The sequence below is a fragment of the Eurytemora carolleeae genome, unplaced genomic scaffold (genome assembly GCF_000591075.1).
Source record: "Eurytemora carolleeae unplaced genomic scaffold, Eaff_2.0 scaffold404, whole genome shotgun sequence".
NCBI lineage: Eukaryota > Metazoa > Arthropoda > Copepoda > Calanoida > Temoridae > Eurytemora > Eurytemora carolleeae.
Window position 1 is genome coordinate 49245 of NW_019396431.1, and position 14742 is coordinate 63986.

The 14742-nt window shown below is 30.6% G+C and overlaps 1 protein-coding gene across 1 annotated transcript; it reads left to right on the forward strand.

Moving 5' to 3' along the window:
- Nucleotides 1–1093: 1093 nt before the first annotated feature.
- LOC111703205 (uncharacterized) lies at nt 1094–10703 on the forward strand. Its single transcript, XM_023475087.1, has 5 exons — nt 1094–1191; nt 2605–2668; nt 5570–5630; nt 9284–9366; nt 10363–10703. Exons 1-5 carry the CDS (start codon nt 1096–1098, stop codon nt 10413–10415), a joined length of 357 nt encoding a protein of 118 aa, XP_023330855.1. The 5' UTR covers nt 1094–1095; the 3' UTR covers nt 10416–10703.
- The last annotated feature ends 4039 nt before the right edge of the window (nt 10704–14742 follow it).

The following is a 14742-nucleotide window of genomic DNA, read 5'->3' on the forward strand; positions in this document are numbered from 1 at the left end:
TTTGTAAGGGACCTCATAAGAACCCAGGGAAGGATGCCCAGAATTACAACAAATTTTTTTCCCAAAAATGTTGCAGAAATTTTGAAAATCTACGAAAAAAAAATCCTCAAAATTTTTATTTTTGTTTTATCTAAGAGAAAATACTCAAAAATTGATTAACAATTAAAAGTTAAAAAAAAAAGATGGGCACGAAGCTCTATGATAGCCTTTGATAAGACGAATATACAGGAATAGAAAATGAATACATGGGGAGTAAACAAACATGAGAATCGAGTATGAAAAAATCAAAGCAGTTATATTTAACCTGAGCTGGGAACTCTTGTATTGTGAAGATCGATATCAATGCTAAATCTCGATCTTTTGTTGATCTGCAGATTAATGTAATTGATTTCCCTCATGGTAATCGTGCCCTAGAGGAATAACTGAATTAAAGAGATTTTTAAGCATTGATCCTCAAAAGTAAATTTACTCACAGTGGATAAAGAGTTCAAGCGATCAAGATGTTGAGATATCCAACAATGAAGTTCCCAGCTTTGTACAGAATCATTCTTGGGCCAAAATTTTCACGTTCATCATCTAATTATGAAATGTCTAACTGCGGTTTCCGAGCACTGTGTGTCCCTCGTTCAGAGCATTCTGTGTCCCCTTTCAGGGCATTCTGTATCCCTCCTTCAGAGCACTTCGTGTCCCCTCTCTCTGAGCACTTTGTGTCCTTCGTATGGACATTAATACCTTTTCGCAAGGAGTTAATCCAGCTTTCCCGAGAATCACCATAGTTCTTCAGTTTTAAAGTTTCCAGCTCATTTCAAAGAGCCTAAAAAGAGTGTTTGCGAAAAGTGAAATGGGCAGAGTATGGTTTTTAATAAATCTAATTCGATATACAGTTACAGAGAACTAACATTAGTAGCGAGCAATCAATATCAAATTCAATTCAATAGAAGCCTATAACCCTTTTTATTTTCGCAAAATCTTTCTTGCATGATGTTGATTTGTGCAAAGAGTACAGAAAAGCAAATGCCAAATTTCCTTTTGAATCTTAAAAATTTTATCATTTATCTTCAATTATATGTTTAACTAAGACTCTTTCAGAATGCTATGAAAAATTACAAGCAGACATTTGTGGCCTTTTTCACGGAAAAAAGAAGAGTTCTCAAAATAGACGCTAGCTCTGATAAAAAATCCTCCGATAAGGTAACCTTAACCATGCTTCAATGTATATAACAAAACTTTCCTCCAAGAAAATTCCCCGAATTGCAAAACTTTCCTTCAAAGCATGTTTCCTTCGGGCAATTACACAGCTAACCTTCAACATGGTTCTTCCTTCATTGCAAAACTTGCCTCCAATCAAGATTCCTCCGATAAATATCAATATTAGTCCCTCAAATGCAATTCCCCCGAAAAAATGACAAAAAGCCCAACACGACTCCCCAGGTAAATAACAAAATTTGCCTTCAATGCGATTCCTCCGATAAGCTTCCCTCCAACAAGATTGCTCTAAAATGGACCAACATTCCTCCAACAAGGTTCCAATCTCAGAACGTGATTCTGTTTGTCCACAAAGCTACAATTGTTAAAGAAAATCTTTTTTGTGCATTTAAAAACACGCACGTTCGTTTCAGATTCTTGAAGAAAATTTTCTATTCCAAACGACTCTCGTTCACGGTGTCCAGTCCTAGCTAGAGATGGACACATTTGAATTTTTCATTTCGTTCGTTCTTTTTTCTGGAACGACCAGTTTTGTTTGTTCTCAAAATTATCATTAATCTTCCCCATCTATTTCGTTTGAATTCTTATTGAATGATCGTTCAGTAAAATAGTTCGTTTTGTAAATTGCTCCTTCTGTAAATCATTCGTTCATTAAAAAATTATCGTTTTTTCAAAAATTATATGAAAAAAATTGTTTGTTATGGAAAGAACTACTGTTTTTAAAAGTTTTATTCCAAAAAATCGTGCCTTCAGTAAAAAAAACCGATAGTTTTGTAAAGGTTTTTTGAACAATTTGTTCGTTTTTTCAAGTTTGTTCGAAAGTTTTTATAGCGTTCGTTTTTTGTTCGTTTTTGAAAAACGATAATTTTTTTATTCCTCTGAACAAACCATTTCGTTCGTCCATCGTTTTTTGTAAACAAAGCCCTTTTCACGAAAATTTTGTTCGTTCTCAAAAATTTGGTACGTCCAAAAAAAGATGCCAATTTCTAATCCTAGCTATATGATGCCCACCTCTAATCCTAGCTACATGATTCCCATCTCTAATCCTAGCTACATTATGTCCATCTCTAATCCTAGCTACATGATTCCCATCTCTAATCCTAGCTGCATGATTCCCATCTCTAATCCCAGCTACATGATTCCCATCTCTAATCCTAGCTACATGATTCCCATCTCTAATCCTAGCTACATGGTGCCCATCTCTAATCCTAGCTACATGATGCCCATCTCTAATCCAAGCTACATGATGCCCATCTCTAATCCTAGCTACATGATGCCTATCTCTAATCCTAGCTGTATGATGCCCATCTCTATCCTAACTACATGATTCCCATCTCTAATCCCAGCTACATTTGGCAATCTACTGCTCTAGTTCTAAATTGTAAATAATTATTTTAGGAGATGAAAGAAGACGATGAAAAATTCAACATGAATCGATTCTATTCAAAGAAATCCAGTGAAAGTAAGTATTCATTGGTTCAGAAAATTAAATTAAAAAGAATCTTCGTCTTATAGTTGTTCAAAGATAAAATCAAATCAAATCATCTATTTCTCTTGAAAAACAATATTTATGAATTTAATTTGTTCAAATCACAATATATAAAATAGTATTTCCGCAGCAGGCGGACTCATGAATAGCAAGGGACTGTTTTAGCTGAGTCCCCCTGTTAACCAAATTCTTTAATTGATTTATAGAAAAAAAAGGCTGAAGTGCCCAGCATTGTCCGTGTAAGAAAAAAACTTTATTTTTGAAGAAGAAAAAAATGACGAAATTTGTTTAATGTTGATCCCCGTGAACCCATGGGTTTCCTAAAAATATGTCAGCCCATTTGGTCCAGCCGCTTGGCCATCTATAGCTAACATATATACATACAAATATATGTGAGCAAAAGGCTTTTTTATATAGATAAAAAACACAGAAAGAACTAATTAGAAAATCAGTGCAGTATGAATCGAAGGTGGTGCAAGGAGGAAGAGAAGGATTCATAACATAAACAGAGAGTAATTAATATATTTGATTTTAAATAAGAACTTGGGCTCAAAGTGAACAGAGAGTAATTATTATATTAGATCTTAAATAAGAACTTGGGCTCAAAGTAAACAGAGAGTAATTATTATATTAGATTTTAAATAAGAACTTGGACTCAAAGTAAACAGAGAGTAATTAATATATTGGATTTTAAATAAGAACTTGGGCTCAAAGTAAACAGAGAATAATTAATATATTGGATTTTAAATAAGAATTTGAATGGGCTCAAAGTAAACAGAGAGTAATCAATATATTGGATTTTAAATAAGAACTTGGGCTCAAAGTAAACAGAGAGTAATTAATATATTGGATTTTAAATAATAACTTGGGCTCAAAGTAAACAACAACTACGACTAAGAAATATAGCTGTTCTATCAGCATAATTGTGAAAATAAATTATTTTGAATTGGACATATAATTAAAATAGAGAAATTACAAGATTGTCTATTCCTCGATTTGAAAATTACAAGCTTTTATTATTCCTATTTCAGTGGAATTACGAGCTTTTATTATTCCTATCTCAATGGAATTACAAGCTTTTATTATTCCTATTTCAATGAATTACAAGCTTTTATTATTCCTATTTCAGTGGAATTATAAGCTTTTATTATTCCAATTTCAGTGGAATTACAAGCTTTTATTATTCCTATTTCAGTGGAATTACAAGCTTTTACTATTCCTATTTCAGTGGAATTACAAGCTTTTATTAATACTATTTCAGTGGAATTACAAGCATTTACTATTCCTATTTCAGTGGAATTACAAGCTTTTATTATTCCTATCTCAGTGGAATTACAAGCTTTGATTATTCCTATCTCAGTGGAATTACAAGCTTTTACAATTATCCCTATCTCAGTGGAATAACAAGCTTTAACTATTCCCAGATTCGCGGAATTACAAGCTTTGAGTATTACTATTTCTGTGGAAGTACAAGCTTTTACTATTCCCATTTTGGTAAAATTCCAAGCTTATTAATTCGTATTTCATTGGAATTCCAAGCTCATTATTTCTATTTCAGGGGAATTACAATCTTTTTATACTAATTCCAGATTGGTGAAATTCCAAGCTTATAATTCCTATATCAGTGGAACTACAAGCTTTTACTATTCCTAGATTATATGTATTATAATACAAATATTGTATTATTCTTCATTAAAGGAAATTACATGTAGCTCTTTCAAAAAATTAAAATTTAAACAAAAAAATCTCGATTTTGTTTTTTAGCTTTCCTTATGTTTTCTTCAAAACAATCGCACGAAAAAAAATAGAAGCCTTTTTTTCTATAATTATTTTAAAAACATTTTTCTTTTTCAAACATTCACAATCTATTCTGTTTTCAAGGGCGTTGTTTAAAATTTGCAAACTTCAGGTAAAATTGTAAAACTTTTTGAAATGAAAAAGGATGTTTATAAAATATTTTTAACAATGTTTGGGGAAGAAAAGGAGGTAGGATGGTTTGACAGGGAAGGGGAGAGGGGGAGAAGAAAGAGGGAGTAGAAAAGGAAGGTGTAAGGGTGAGTATAGAGGGAAGGTGTAAGGGGGAGTAAAGTGGAAGGTGTAAGGGGGGGGGCAGAATATAAAGAAAATTGAAGATTAATAGGCCTTGGTTAAATGATTGATCTGAAGTGCATCCCCTTGAATTGAATTGTCTTCAACTTAAAAAATGGAATCCCAGAAATATTATTTAATTTTTTTTTTTTCAAAGAAAAAAAAGTTGAAGAAAGAAATAAGAATTTCTTTATCCTAAAATCTGCTGGGTTTGCTATTTTCTCACATTTTGTTTCTTTTTCAGTAGAAATCAGGAAATTTGAAGGTTTTTTATTTTTTGCATTTCTCTAAAACTTAATTGCATTTAATAAAATCTCTCTTTATGAATTAAGTGGAAAAATATATATTTCTCATTGTGAGAAATTCAAAAGTTTGCATTATCTGACTACAGACTATAGAAAGTTTTTATTCCCATTTATGAATTATTGTGTTTTATTTAAATTGTTGTGTTAAAATTTATGTAATATAAATTTATAAATAGTAAATATACCTGGTCAAAGATATACGTTATTATTCCTTTATTCTAATTCTAATCGTCTGAAGATATTGTAACAGTGGGCGAGTTTTGTTGATCAATTCCATTCCCTCCTCCCTCTCCTTTTTTCTTCTTTCTTCTATTCCTTCTCCTCCTTTCCACCCTCTCCTTCCGCCCCCACCCTTCCCCTTTACCCTTCTAAACCATCCCTTACTCCCTACCCTCCGGCCCTTCTACTTTTAGGTTAAGAAAAAACGACATCTTTATTTCAATAGATTAAAATAAAACCAATCCTATATTTGTTATTCTAGAAAAGAAAGGGCAAGGAAAACATCACTGGGCTGTTTTAAGAAGTGCTCTGCTGTTTGTCAGGTATTTGCCAAGTATCATTTAGCTGTTTAAATTCCCCTTCAAAATAAACAAAAAAGTCACTTTTTGAATTACAAAACTGCTCCTAACATTCGACATACACTGCTAAAAGTCTAAAACTACTCCTACGCATGAAACAAAAAAGTCACCGTAAATTTCTAAAAATACTCCTACACATGAAACATAAAAGTCACTGTTAAACTACTCCTGCAAACTGCATACGGATAAACTGCTCCTACATACGATACAACCACTGTTAAAATTCCGAAACTACTCCTCTACATACACTACAAAATTTTATTGTTATAATTCCAAATTTATGTTTTGATTTAAAGCAGGCTTTTTTTAAATTAAAAGTTTATAAGTAAACTTAGAGAATCTGCTAATTGACAGCTTCTCTTTGTTTCCATGTTTATGTGTATATGATGTTTATGTGTACATATGATGTTTATGTGTATATATGATGTTTATGTGTATATATGATGTTTAAAAGCTTGTTGGAAATTGAAATCGAAAGTCGACAATGTACTTTGAGCTTTCAGCTACGAAAAATAAAAATAAAAGTGCAGTATACTGTAGTTTTCAAAATGAGAATCAAAATACATGAAATAAATATAGTAATAACCTAATTCCCGTGTCTTGTATATATACCATATGTTCGTTAATCTTGGCACAGACCTATCAGTCAGTTTCATTTTTACCTGTATCATTAAACTCAAAATATATTCAGTTGAATATGAACTCTCTCTTATGACGGTTCAGTTAAGTATTAGCTCTCGGTAAGGGGTGTAGAGTTTGAGAGGGTTGTGGGTGGATTGATACACACTTAAAGAAATATTGGAGTAAGGAATTCATTACATACATGTGTACATTTCTTCTGATTTTCTACACAATTTTTGTCCTATTGTTACCGGGTTCGTATGACGACTGAAGGGGTGATATTATATTAAAAAATAAAATAAAATAAATAAAATAAAAACAAATAATCTGGATTTTTCCTATCCCCCTCGTTCCACTGATGCTAGAAACAAGCTCGTTACTGTTCTAAAATATATTTCTCTTGTATGCATGGTTACATTTATTGATTCATGATTGTCATAGCCGTCTGTGCAAGCTACGATGATATTTGTTTAACTTGTATACAGTACATACGAGTAGTTTTGTGATTCTAAGAGTGTAAGTTTTACCAACAATATCACACATTGAAATAAATAAACTGAAAATTCTAGTGTTTTTAAATATAGAAATCTTGATGATTATTGTGGTTTTGTTCTCCAATAGCTAAATGTTTTAATATAGAAATTTTGATGATTATTGTTGTTTTGTTCTCCAATAGCTAAATGTTTTTAAATATAGAAATCTTGATGATTATTGTGGTTTTGTTCTCCAATAGCTAAATGTTTTTAAATATAGAAATCTTGATGATTATTGTGGTTTTGTTCTTCAATAGCTAAATGTTTTTAAATAAAGGAATCTTGATGATTATTGTGTTTTTGTTCTCCAATAGCTAAATGTTTTTAAATATAGAAATCTTGATGATTATTGTGTTTTTGTTTTGCAATAGCTAAATGTTTTAAATATAGAAATCTTGATGATTATTGTGGTTTTGTTCTCCAATAGCTAAATGTTTTTAAATATAGGAATCTTGATGATTATTGTGTTTTTGTTCTCCATTAGCTAAATGTTTTTAAATATAGAAATCTTGATGATTATTGTGGTTTTGTTCTCCAATAGCTAAATGTTTTTAAATATAGAAATCTTGATGATTATTGTGGTTTTGTTCTCCAATAGCTAAATGTTTTTAAATATAGAAATCTTGATGATTATTGTGGGTTTGTTCTTCAATAGCTAAATGTTTTTAAATAAAGGAATCTTGATGATTTTTGTGTTTTTGTTCTTCAATAGCTAAATGTTTTTAAATAAAGGAATCTTGATAATTATTGTGTTTTTGTTCTGCAATAGCTAAATGTTTTAGATATAGAAATCTTGATGATTATTGTGTTTTTGTTCTGCAATAGCTAAATGTTTTATAAATATAGAAATCTTGATGATTATTGTGTTTTTGTTCTTCAATAGCTGAATGTTTTAAAATAAAGAAATCTTAATGATTATTGTGTTTTTGACAAAAATGAGAATACGTTTACAATTCATACAGTGATACCCAGAAAACTGTAGAATAGGATTACGACATTAAAGCAATAATAAATAGTATCTGATGCGATTACAAAGTAAATAGTTTTTCGAGTAAATTATAAAATTAGTTTTTAAGTCATAATTGGGCCTTTTTACACCGCGCAATTGTGTTGTCTCATGTTCATTGCACTATTTAGAGTCATTAATTGAGTCTGAAAGTCGTCTCCCTATTTCAGAGTTTTCTGGTTATCCCTGTAGTTTTTTATTTTGTTACCACAAATTCAGTTCCTTCCTTCGTTCGTTTTTCAAGAGCTTTAACATTTTAAAATTTTGAGATTTTGCAACACAAACCAGAAAAACTATTGTTTTTTTTGGTTCGTCGTTTAGTTCGTTAAAATGCAGTAAAGTGTAAGAAAAGCAAATGTTAAAAATTTAAATTTGTAAAACTTCTAAAATTTTTGTTAAATCTTTTGAAATGTTGACAAAAGTCAGAAAGTTTGAGCTTCCTGCTCAAATACTTTTTGAGTTATCGCAAACAACGATGGGGGGGGGGATCAAATTAAGCCCCCCCCCCCTTCGGTTAAATAGGGCTAAGTTAAGATTTTTATGACCACGATACAGTTTTCTGGTTTTGATATTTTAAGTCATGTTAACTGATTACCTCAAGACAAAAAAACTGGTTTTTAAACATTTCTTAATTTTAGAACCATGGGGCGGTCACATTATCCATAGATTATAGTTATGCATTAAAAATGCTGCAGTTTTGACCATTAAATAATAGATTCTTGTAAACAAAACAGAAAATATAATATATTAATATAATTGGCAGCGGGATGATTTATGAACCCTGAGATAAAAACTTTTAAATAAAACGGAAAGAAATCAATTCTCCTGCTGCAGTAGTTTTACATATTCTAATTGTACTATGTTTTGTTAATGTAATAATTATTACTGGAGAAAAATGTATTGCTGTTCAAAATAATTTAGTTCCAGATAAGTCCTGAAACCTTAAATCTACTGAAAAAAAATAATTATCTTCCTATACCTAACCCCCCCCCATCCTTTCCTCTCTCTAAAACTAATGTACTAACTGCGGCCAGATTTTTTTTACCTTTGTTGTTTTTACTTTTAAATAAGAATTTTAGATATTTATCTTATTTCAAATCTTTCTGTATAAGTTTGGTTTTTTGTTGTGTGAAATGTTTACTATGCTTGATAAAGAGAATAATTAAAACTATTTTTAAAAAGAAAACAAATCAATTTAAGTAATCGGTATTTTTTCAGGAATTTCCTAGCAAATACTCCCGGCCCTCGCCTCGTTTTTCAAATAAGAAACCTCAATTATTCTTTCTCTATAAACTTATGTCCTACATCGGAGTAGCATTTTGCGCAAAGTAATAAAAGCAAATTCTAATCAGATTCTAATGGAGCCTTTTAAAAAAAGTAACTAAAAAAAAACTAACTTTACAGTACTGTACTGTACTGAACTGTATTGTTCTGTACTGTACTGTAATGTACTGCAGTGTGTGTCGGAGAGCCACGAATTCTAAGATGAGAAAGGAGGAGAGGGAAATATCAGAAGAACAAAGATATCCAATCTTCTTAGGTAATTTTCATATTTAAACACAAGACTTTAAGGCGCTTTGTGTCCATTTTTAAATAACAGTTTAGTATTTAACCACTGTTAAAAACTAAATTTTCGCGAATTTTTCTGTTTAAATTGGTGGATTTCAAAATACTTTTAAATTACTGTCTATAGACCTTCCTGCGGTCTACAAATATCTTAACAAAGATAGTACAAAAAAAGAGTAACAGAGGCCTTTTTTCAATTTTTAGTTTTATGCACAGTTTTAAAGGACTTTTTATAAAACCACCCCCAAGATCCATATGTTTTGTTATAATATTCCACTTAATAAAAGTGCAAATATGAATGTCTTTGCAAAGTTTGACAAAAAAATCCATAATTTTCTAGTAGTATTCCAGTTTTATTTAACTATTTTTTATTTTTATTACATCATTATGTATTTCTTTTACTTAATACTCACCCTCAGTTTTAGACTTTTTATATCTTACTTAAAATATAATTGAAAATTTACTTAAGAATTTTTTTGTCAATTTTTTCGATTATAGTTTTTAATGAGTGGGTACAAAACGTCGATTATCAACACGTAGATTATCAAAACGTAGATTATCAAAACGTAGATTATCAAAACGTGATTATCAAAACGTAGGTTATCAAAACGTAGATTATCAAAACGTAGATTATCAAACCGTAGATTATCAAAACGTAGATTAACAAAACGTAGATTATCAAAACGTCGAGTAACAAAACGTCACATTACAAAACGTTGGTTATCAAAACGTAGATTATCAAAACGTCGAATAACGTCGAATAAAAGACGTCAAAATATTAAAAATCGTCGACTATTTCAGAACAATATTTTTTAATAATAACATATCACTGTAAATATATTGAATGCAACCCAACACTTAGATCTACTGTTATCAGATTAAATGAAAAATAGTATCTGCTACAAATAACTGACAATCTAATCTTAAAATGTCAGAGAAACAAAAACAAATTACTTCTTTACATTTTTAGGTCAGGTCTACACTGATATAGAAGCAGATAAACCAGAAAGTAATGAAAAATAAAGGCACTGTACACTTAATGTCAAGAGACTCTTTATTAATTGCATTTTCGATTCACACCGGTACCTCCAGGAAATTACGAGAATTAAAACATTTTCTTAACTTAAACAACAATATCCGAAAAAGAGATAGCGGGTACTCTGGTGAATCTGGTATGCAGGTGCGTTAACTTGAGGGTCTCATAAAATTAGGTTTACAGTCCCTTTAACTTAATCAACCATCAAGACGAATCCCTATATTATTGAATGGTATATGTTAATTAGAATATATTTGTAAATAAATGTATTTATCAAAAAAGCTTAAATATATTTTTTTCTAAAGGGAATTTCCGCTGAGATTAGAAAAACCTTCAAATTTGCTGACTTATAAAAATGGTTAATTTTGAAAGGGGTTTAGAGCCAGACAGGGTGTCTACAATTTGCTAAATAAATATATTTCTCTATCATATATTGTGTCGTCCTTTTTTACTTTTGATTAAGGATGTACTACAGTGAAACCCTTAATAACGAATACATCGAAAGAATTCATCAAATGTCGTATTCTTCACTTTCTGATAATGGAATGTTGCAGATATTTAGTTTTTTTAATTAAATAATTATATGGAACTCTTTAAAACTGTTCCCACATATTCATGGCTATTTATTTATTTTCGCAAGTACTGAAATTTACGTAATATAATATAAAACTCATTGAAAAATTGTCAAGACGACATTTGATAAATTCTTCCGATGTATTCGTCATTCAGGGTTTCACTGTACTTTCCTGTCAAAGATAATTAATTCCAAAGCTGGAAGAATTGGGTTAACTCAGATCATTACAGAGAGGAAGTACATACAGTGTTCATGCAGAGCTGGGAACTTTTGAATGGTGGATATCGGGATTAAGGCTTGATCCACTCTTTTTCTTAATCTTGAGATTGAATAATGCTTGTTCTCCTCTTGTTATTGATCTCCAGATTAATTAACCGATCGGGATTAAGGATATCCCGTGGTCTAAAGTTTTCAGCTCAGTTTAATGAATCTAAATGTAAAGTAGGACATATTGGAAAGAATAATTCAAGAAATGAATATCTCATGAATGGAGAGGTACTGGAGGTTTCTGACAAAGAAAAAGATGTAGGAGTAATCATTTAGGAGGACTTGAAACCTGCAAAACAGTGTGCTTCTGCTGCAGCTAAGGCTAACAGCATATTAGGCCAGATAGCCAGATCCTTTTCATACAGAAACAAAACTGTATGGATATCTCTGTATAAAACTGTATGGATATCTCTGTTTAAAACTGTATGGATATCTCTGTATAAAACTGTATGGATATCTCTGTTTAAAACTGTATGGATATCTCTGTTTAAAACTGTATGGATATCTCTGTATNCTAGGGGAGGGCGCGCGCCCGGCCGCCCCCCCCCTAGTTGCGCCTCTGGGCTGCAGTGAAGTTAAAAAAAAGATGTTTTAAATAATCACACGTGATATATAAACATTATAACACACCAACTAAACCAAATTAAAATTAATTACTTTACATTTTATTGATAGATCAACAATATTGTACCGGTAAGTACAGATGTCAGAATAGACAGTATACATAATTTATTTTTTATACATTCAATATTCATAATTACCAGTTACGACAAGCTTTTTTTGCTGTAAACTCATCAAATATTCCAGTAAAAGACTTTATCAAAAAAGTTAAGGAAGTTTATTTTAAAGAGTTTAAAAGGGTTTAAGGTTGTCATTTAATTCTCACCCTTTGAAATATATATATAATCATCGTTTTTTTTTCGACGCTTTAGTATATAGTTGATATTTCATAACATGTTTTATTTGTTTTATATATGATGCAATTTAAACGACTATTAGTCGGCCGCTATAGGTGTCTCTGCATTCTCAATGTTTCTGTGGTTACACATGGGAGAGACACCGAGCGTACAAAAAATCGTCGTTTAAAGTGCATTGTATATAAAACAAATAAAATATATTATAAAATTTCAACTATATATACGAATGCGTCGAAGAAAAAATCGATGATTATAGGCTGTAATATCTGAATAATTTGAAATTTAATTGATTTTTTTACAATCCAAGTCAAATATTGCAATTTTCTGAATTTGTATGGATGCTACGTTCTTTGGTATTAGTACTGAGTAGTATTTAACCATTTTCTCCTTATAACGCTACAGATAGAAGTAAGATTAGTAGCAATCACCATCGAATATTTTTCGACGTAAGCCTATATCCCCTTTCATTTTTCGCGAACACTCCCTTTAAAGTAAATATCCTTCCTTTGAAAAAAAACTATGAGAGTAGTAAAATAAAGATCTGAACTTTTTTATTATAAAAACTTCAATTATAATTATTGCACCTCTAAGTGTATATTCCGTATTTCAGAAGGAACAATGGACATTGTTTATTTTATCATGGGATAAATATATATACATATATATATATAATTTTAGATATTTATCTTATTTCAAATCTTTCTGTATAAGTTTGGTTTTTTGTTGTGTGAAATGTTTACTATGCTTGATAAAGAGAATAATTAAAACTATTTTTAAAAAGAAAACAAATCAATTTAAGTAATCGGTATTTTTTCAGGAATTTCCTAGCAAATACTCCCGGCCCTCGCCTCGTTTTTCAAATAAGAAACCTCAATTATTCTTTCTCTATAAACTTATGTCCTACATCGGAGTAGCATTTTGCGCAAAGTAATAAAAGCAAATTCTAATCAGATTCTAATGGAGCCTTTTAAAAAAAGTAACTAAAAAAAAACTAACTTTACAGTACTGTACTGTGCTGAACNCCCCGCCAACCCATCGTTTTTTTTGCGATGACTCAAAAAAAGAACATCTGAGGCTGTTCAAATTTTATCACTTTTCTAACCATAATTGCATGCCCCTCACTTTAGGCTAAAAGCTGGTCTTTTATACCCACTGCCTCAGTCCTCAAGCAAACTGCCTGAAGTCCTTATTTTACCTTTACCCCTCACTTACCTTTACCCGACTAAATCTAAATTTAAACCTACTTACAGTCATTGAATTTCAACATTTTTAGCTCCTTGGAAAGCCTTTAACACAAGAGGAAGCAGATTGCACAATTTCTGCTGCAGAGAATTTTTGCGTAGATTTTTGCATAGACGCCTTATAAGGGAATTTGCACGATTTAGTTTTTCTTGAAGGTTTAGAAAATTTTGCAAATATTGTTGCAAATTTATATTCGCTTACAATGAATCTTGAATTAAAAACTAAAACATCTTTTAAATATCAAATAAAAACTATTTGTATTTTGAAGTTTTCCCTGGACCTTGAACCCTCGTGTGACCACATTTCTACTCCCCTCCCCTGCCCCCATTATGCAATTCAGCATTCCACCCCCACACCCTCCCTTCTCCTCCCCTTCCCTCCTCCAAGCTCAATCCCCGGATCTTGCAAACATCCTTACATGCATACAATGCACAATACACTTGGCCATTCATTTGGTTCCATATTATCATAAATTCGAAATTCTTTTGATTTTCTCCAAAACTTCTTTAAAAAACATTATGATTACATTTATAGCAGCTAGATGTAAGATCTAGCTGCTATAATTTATATTAGGAAATTAACTTAAAGAAAATGTAATCTTCTATGAAACTTATAATGAAAATGTAACCTTCTATGAAACTTATAATGAAAATGTAACCTTCTATGAAACTTATAATGAAAATGTAATCTTCTAAGAAACTTAAAATAAAATATGTAATTATATGAAATGTAACTTATGGAGAAAATAATTACGTAAATATCTTTATTTATGCTTCTTTTTTATAGAAATCATATCTAAACTATAATTTTTCTTTATTAGATTATTTTTATAAACTTGCAATTTATCATTTTTTAACATGATGATTACTATCATTAAACATCGATTCTATAATTTTATAAAGTTTAATTCTACATATCTTACAAACTGCCCCCGGGTGTTTGCATGAATATACAAGCTGGATCTATCTGGTTTAACGTGTTGACATTTTTTCTTGTATTAACAATTGTTAATTAATTTTTATTTAATTTTAATTTTAACAAATTTTAATACTTTCTATAAATATGTATATAATATGAATAACAAAACGTTATAAGTAAATATATAAAACTGAAGGAAATGGGAAAAGTTGCAAACGTTTTTTTCTGGTTTAAACTCGTAAAATCTTCTGGGTTTACAATTTACTTCTTACAATGTTTATTTATCTAGATATATCCAGATTCAAATATATTTCTGTCCATGTTTATAGTTCCTATCTCTACACATGCTGGATCCACCCACCCTTCCCTCTTTGCCTTGCCCCCTGTCCACCCAGT

Excerpts from the sequence above, each read along its gene's own strand:
- LOC111703205 (XM_023475087.1), top strand. The coding sequence starts at position 1,096 with ATGAAAAATTACAAGCAGACATTTGTGGCCTTTTTCACGGAAAAAAGA. Across the intron at positions 1,192-2,604 it reads ATAAAAAATCCTCCGATAAG|GAGATGAAAGAAGACGATGA; the intron begins GTAACCTTAACC and ends TAATTATTTTAG. Across the intron at positions 5,631-9,283 it reads AGTGCTCTGCTGTTTGTCAG|TGTGTGTCGGAGAGCCACGA; the intron begins GTATTTGCCAAG and ends AATGTACTGCAG.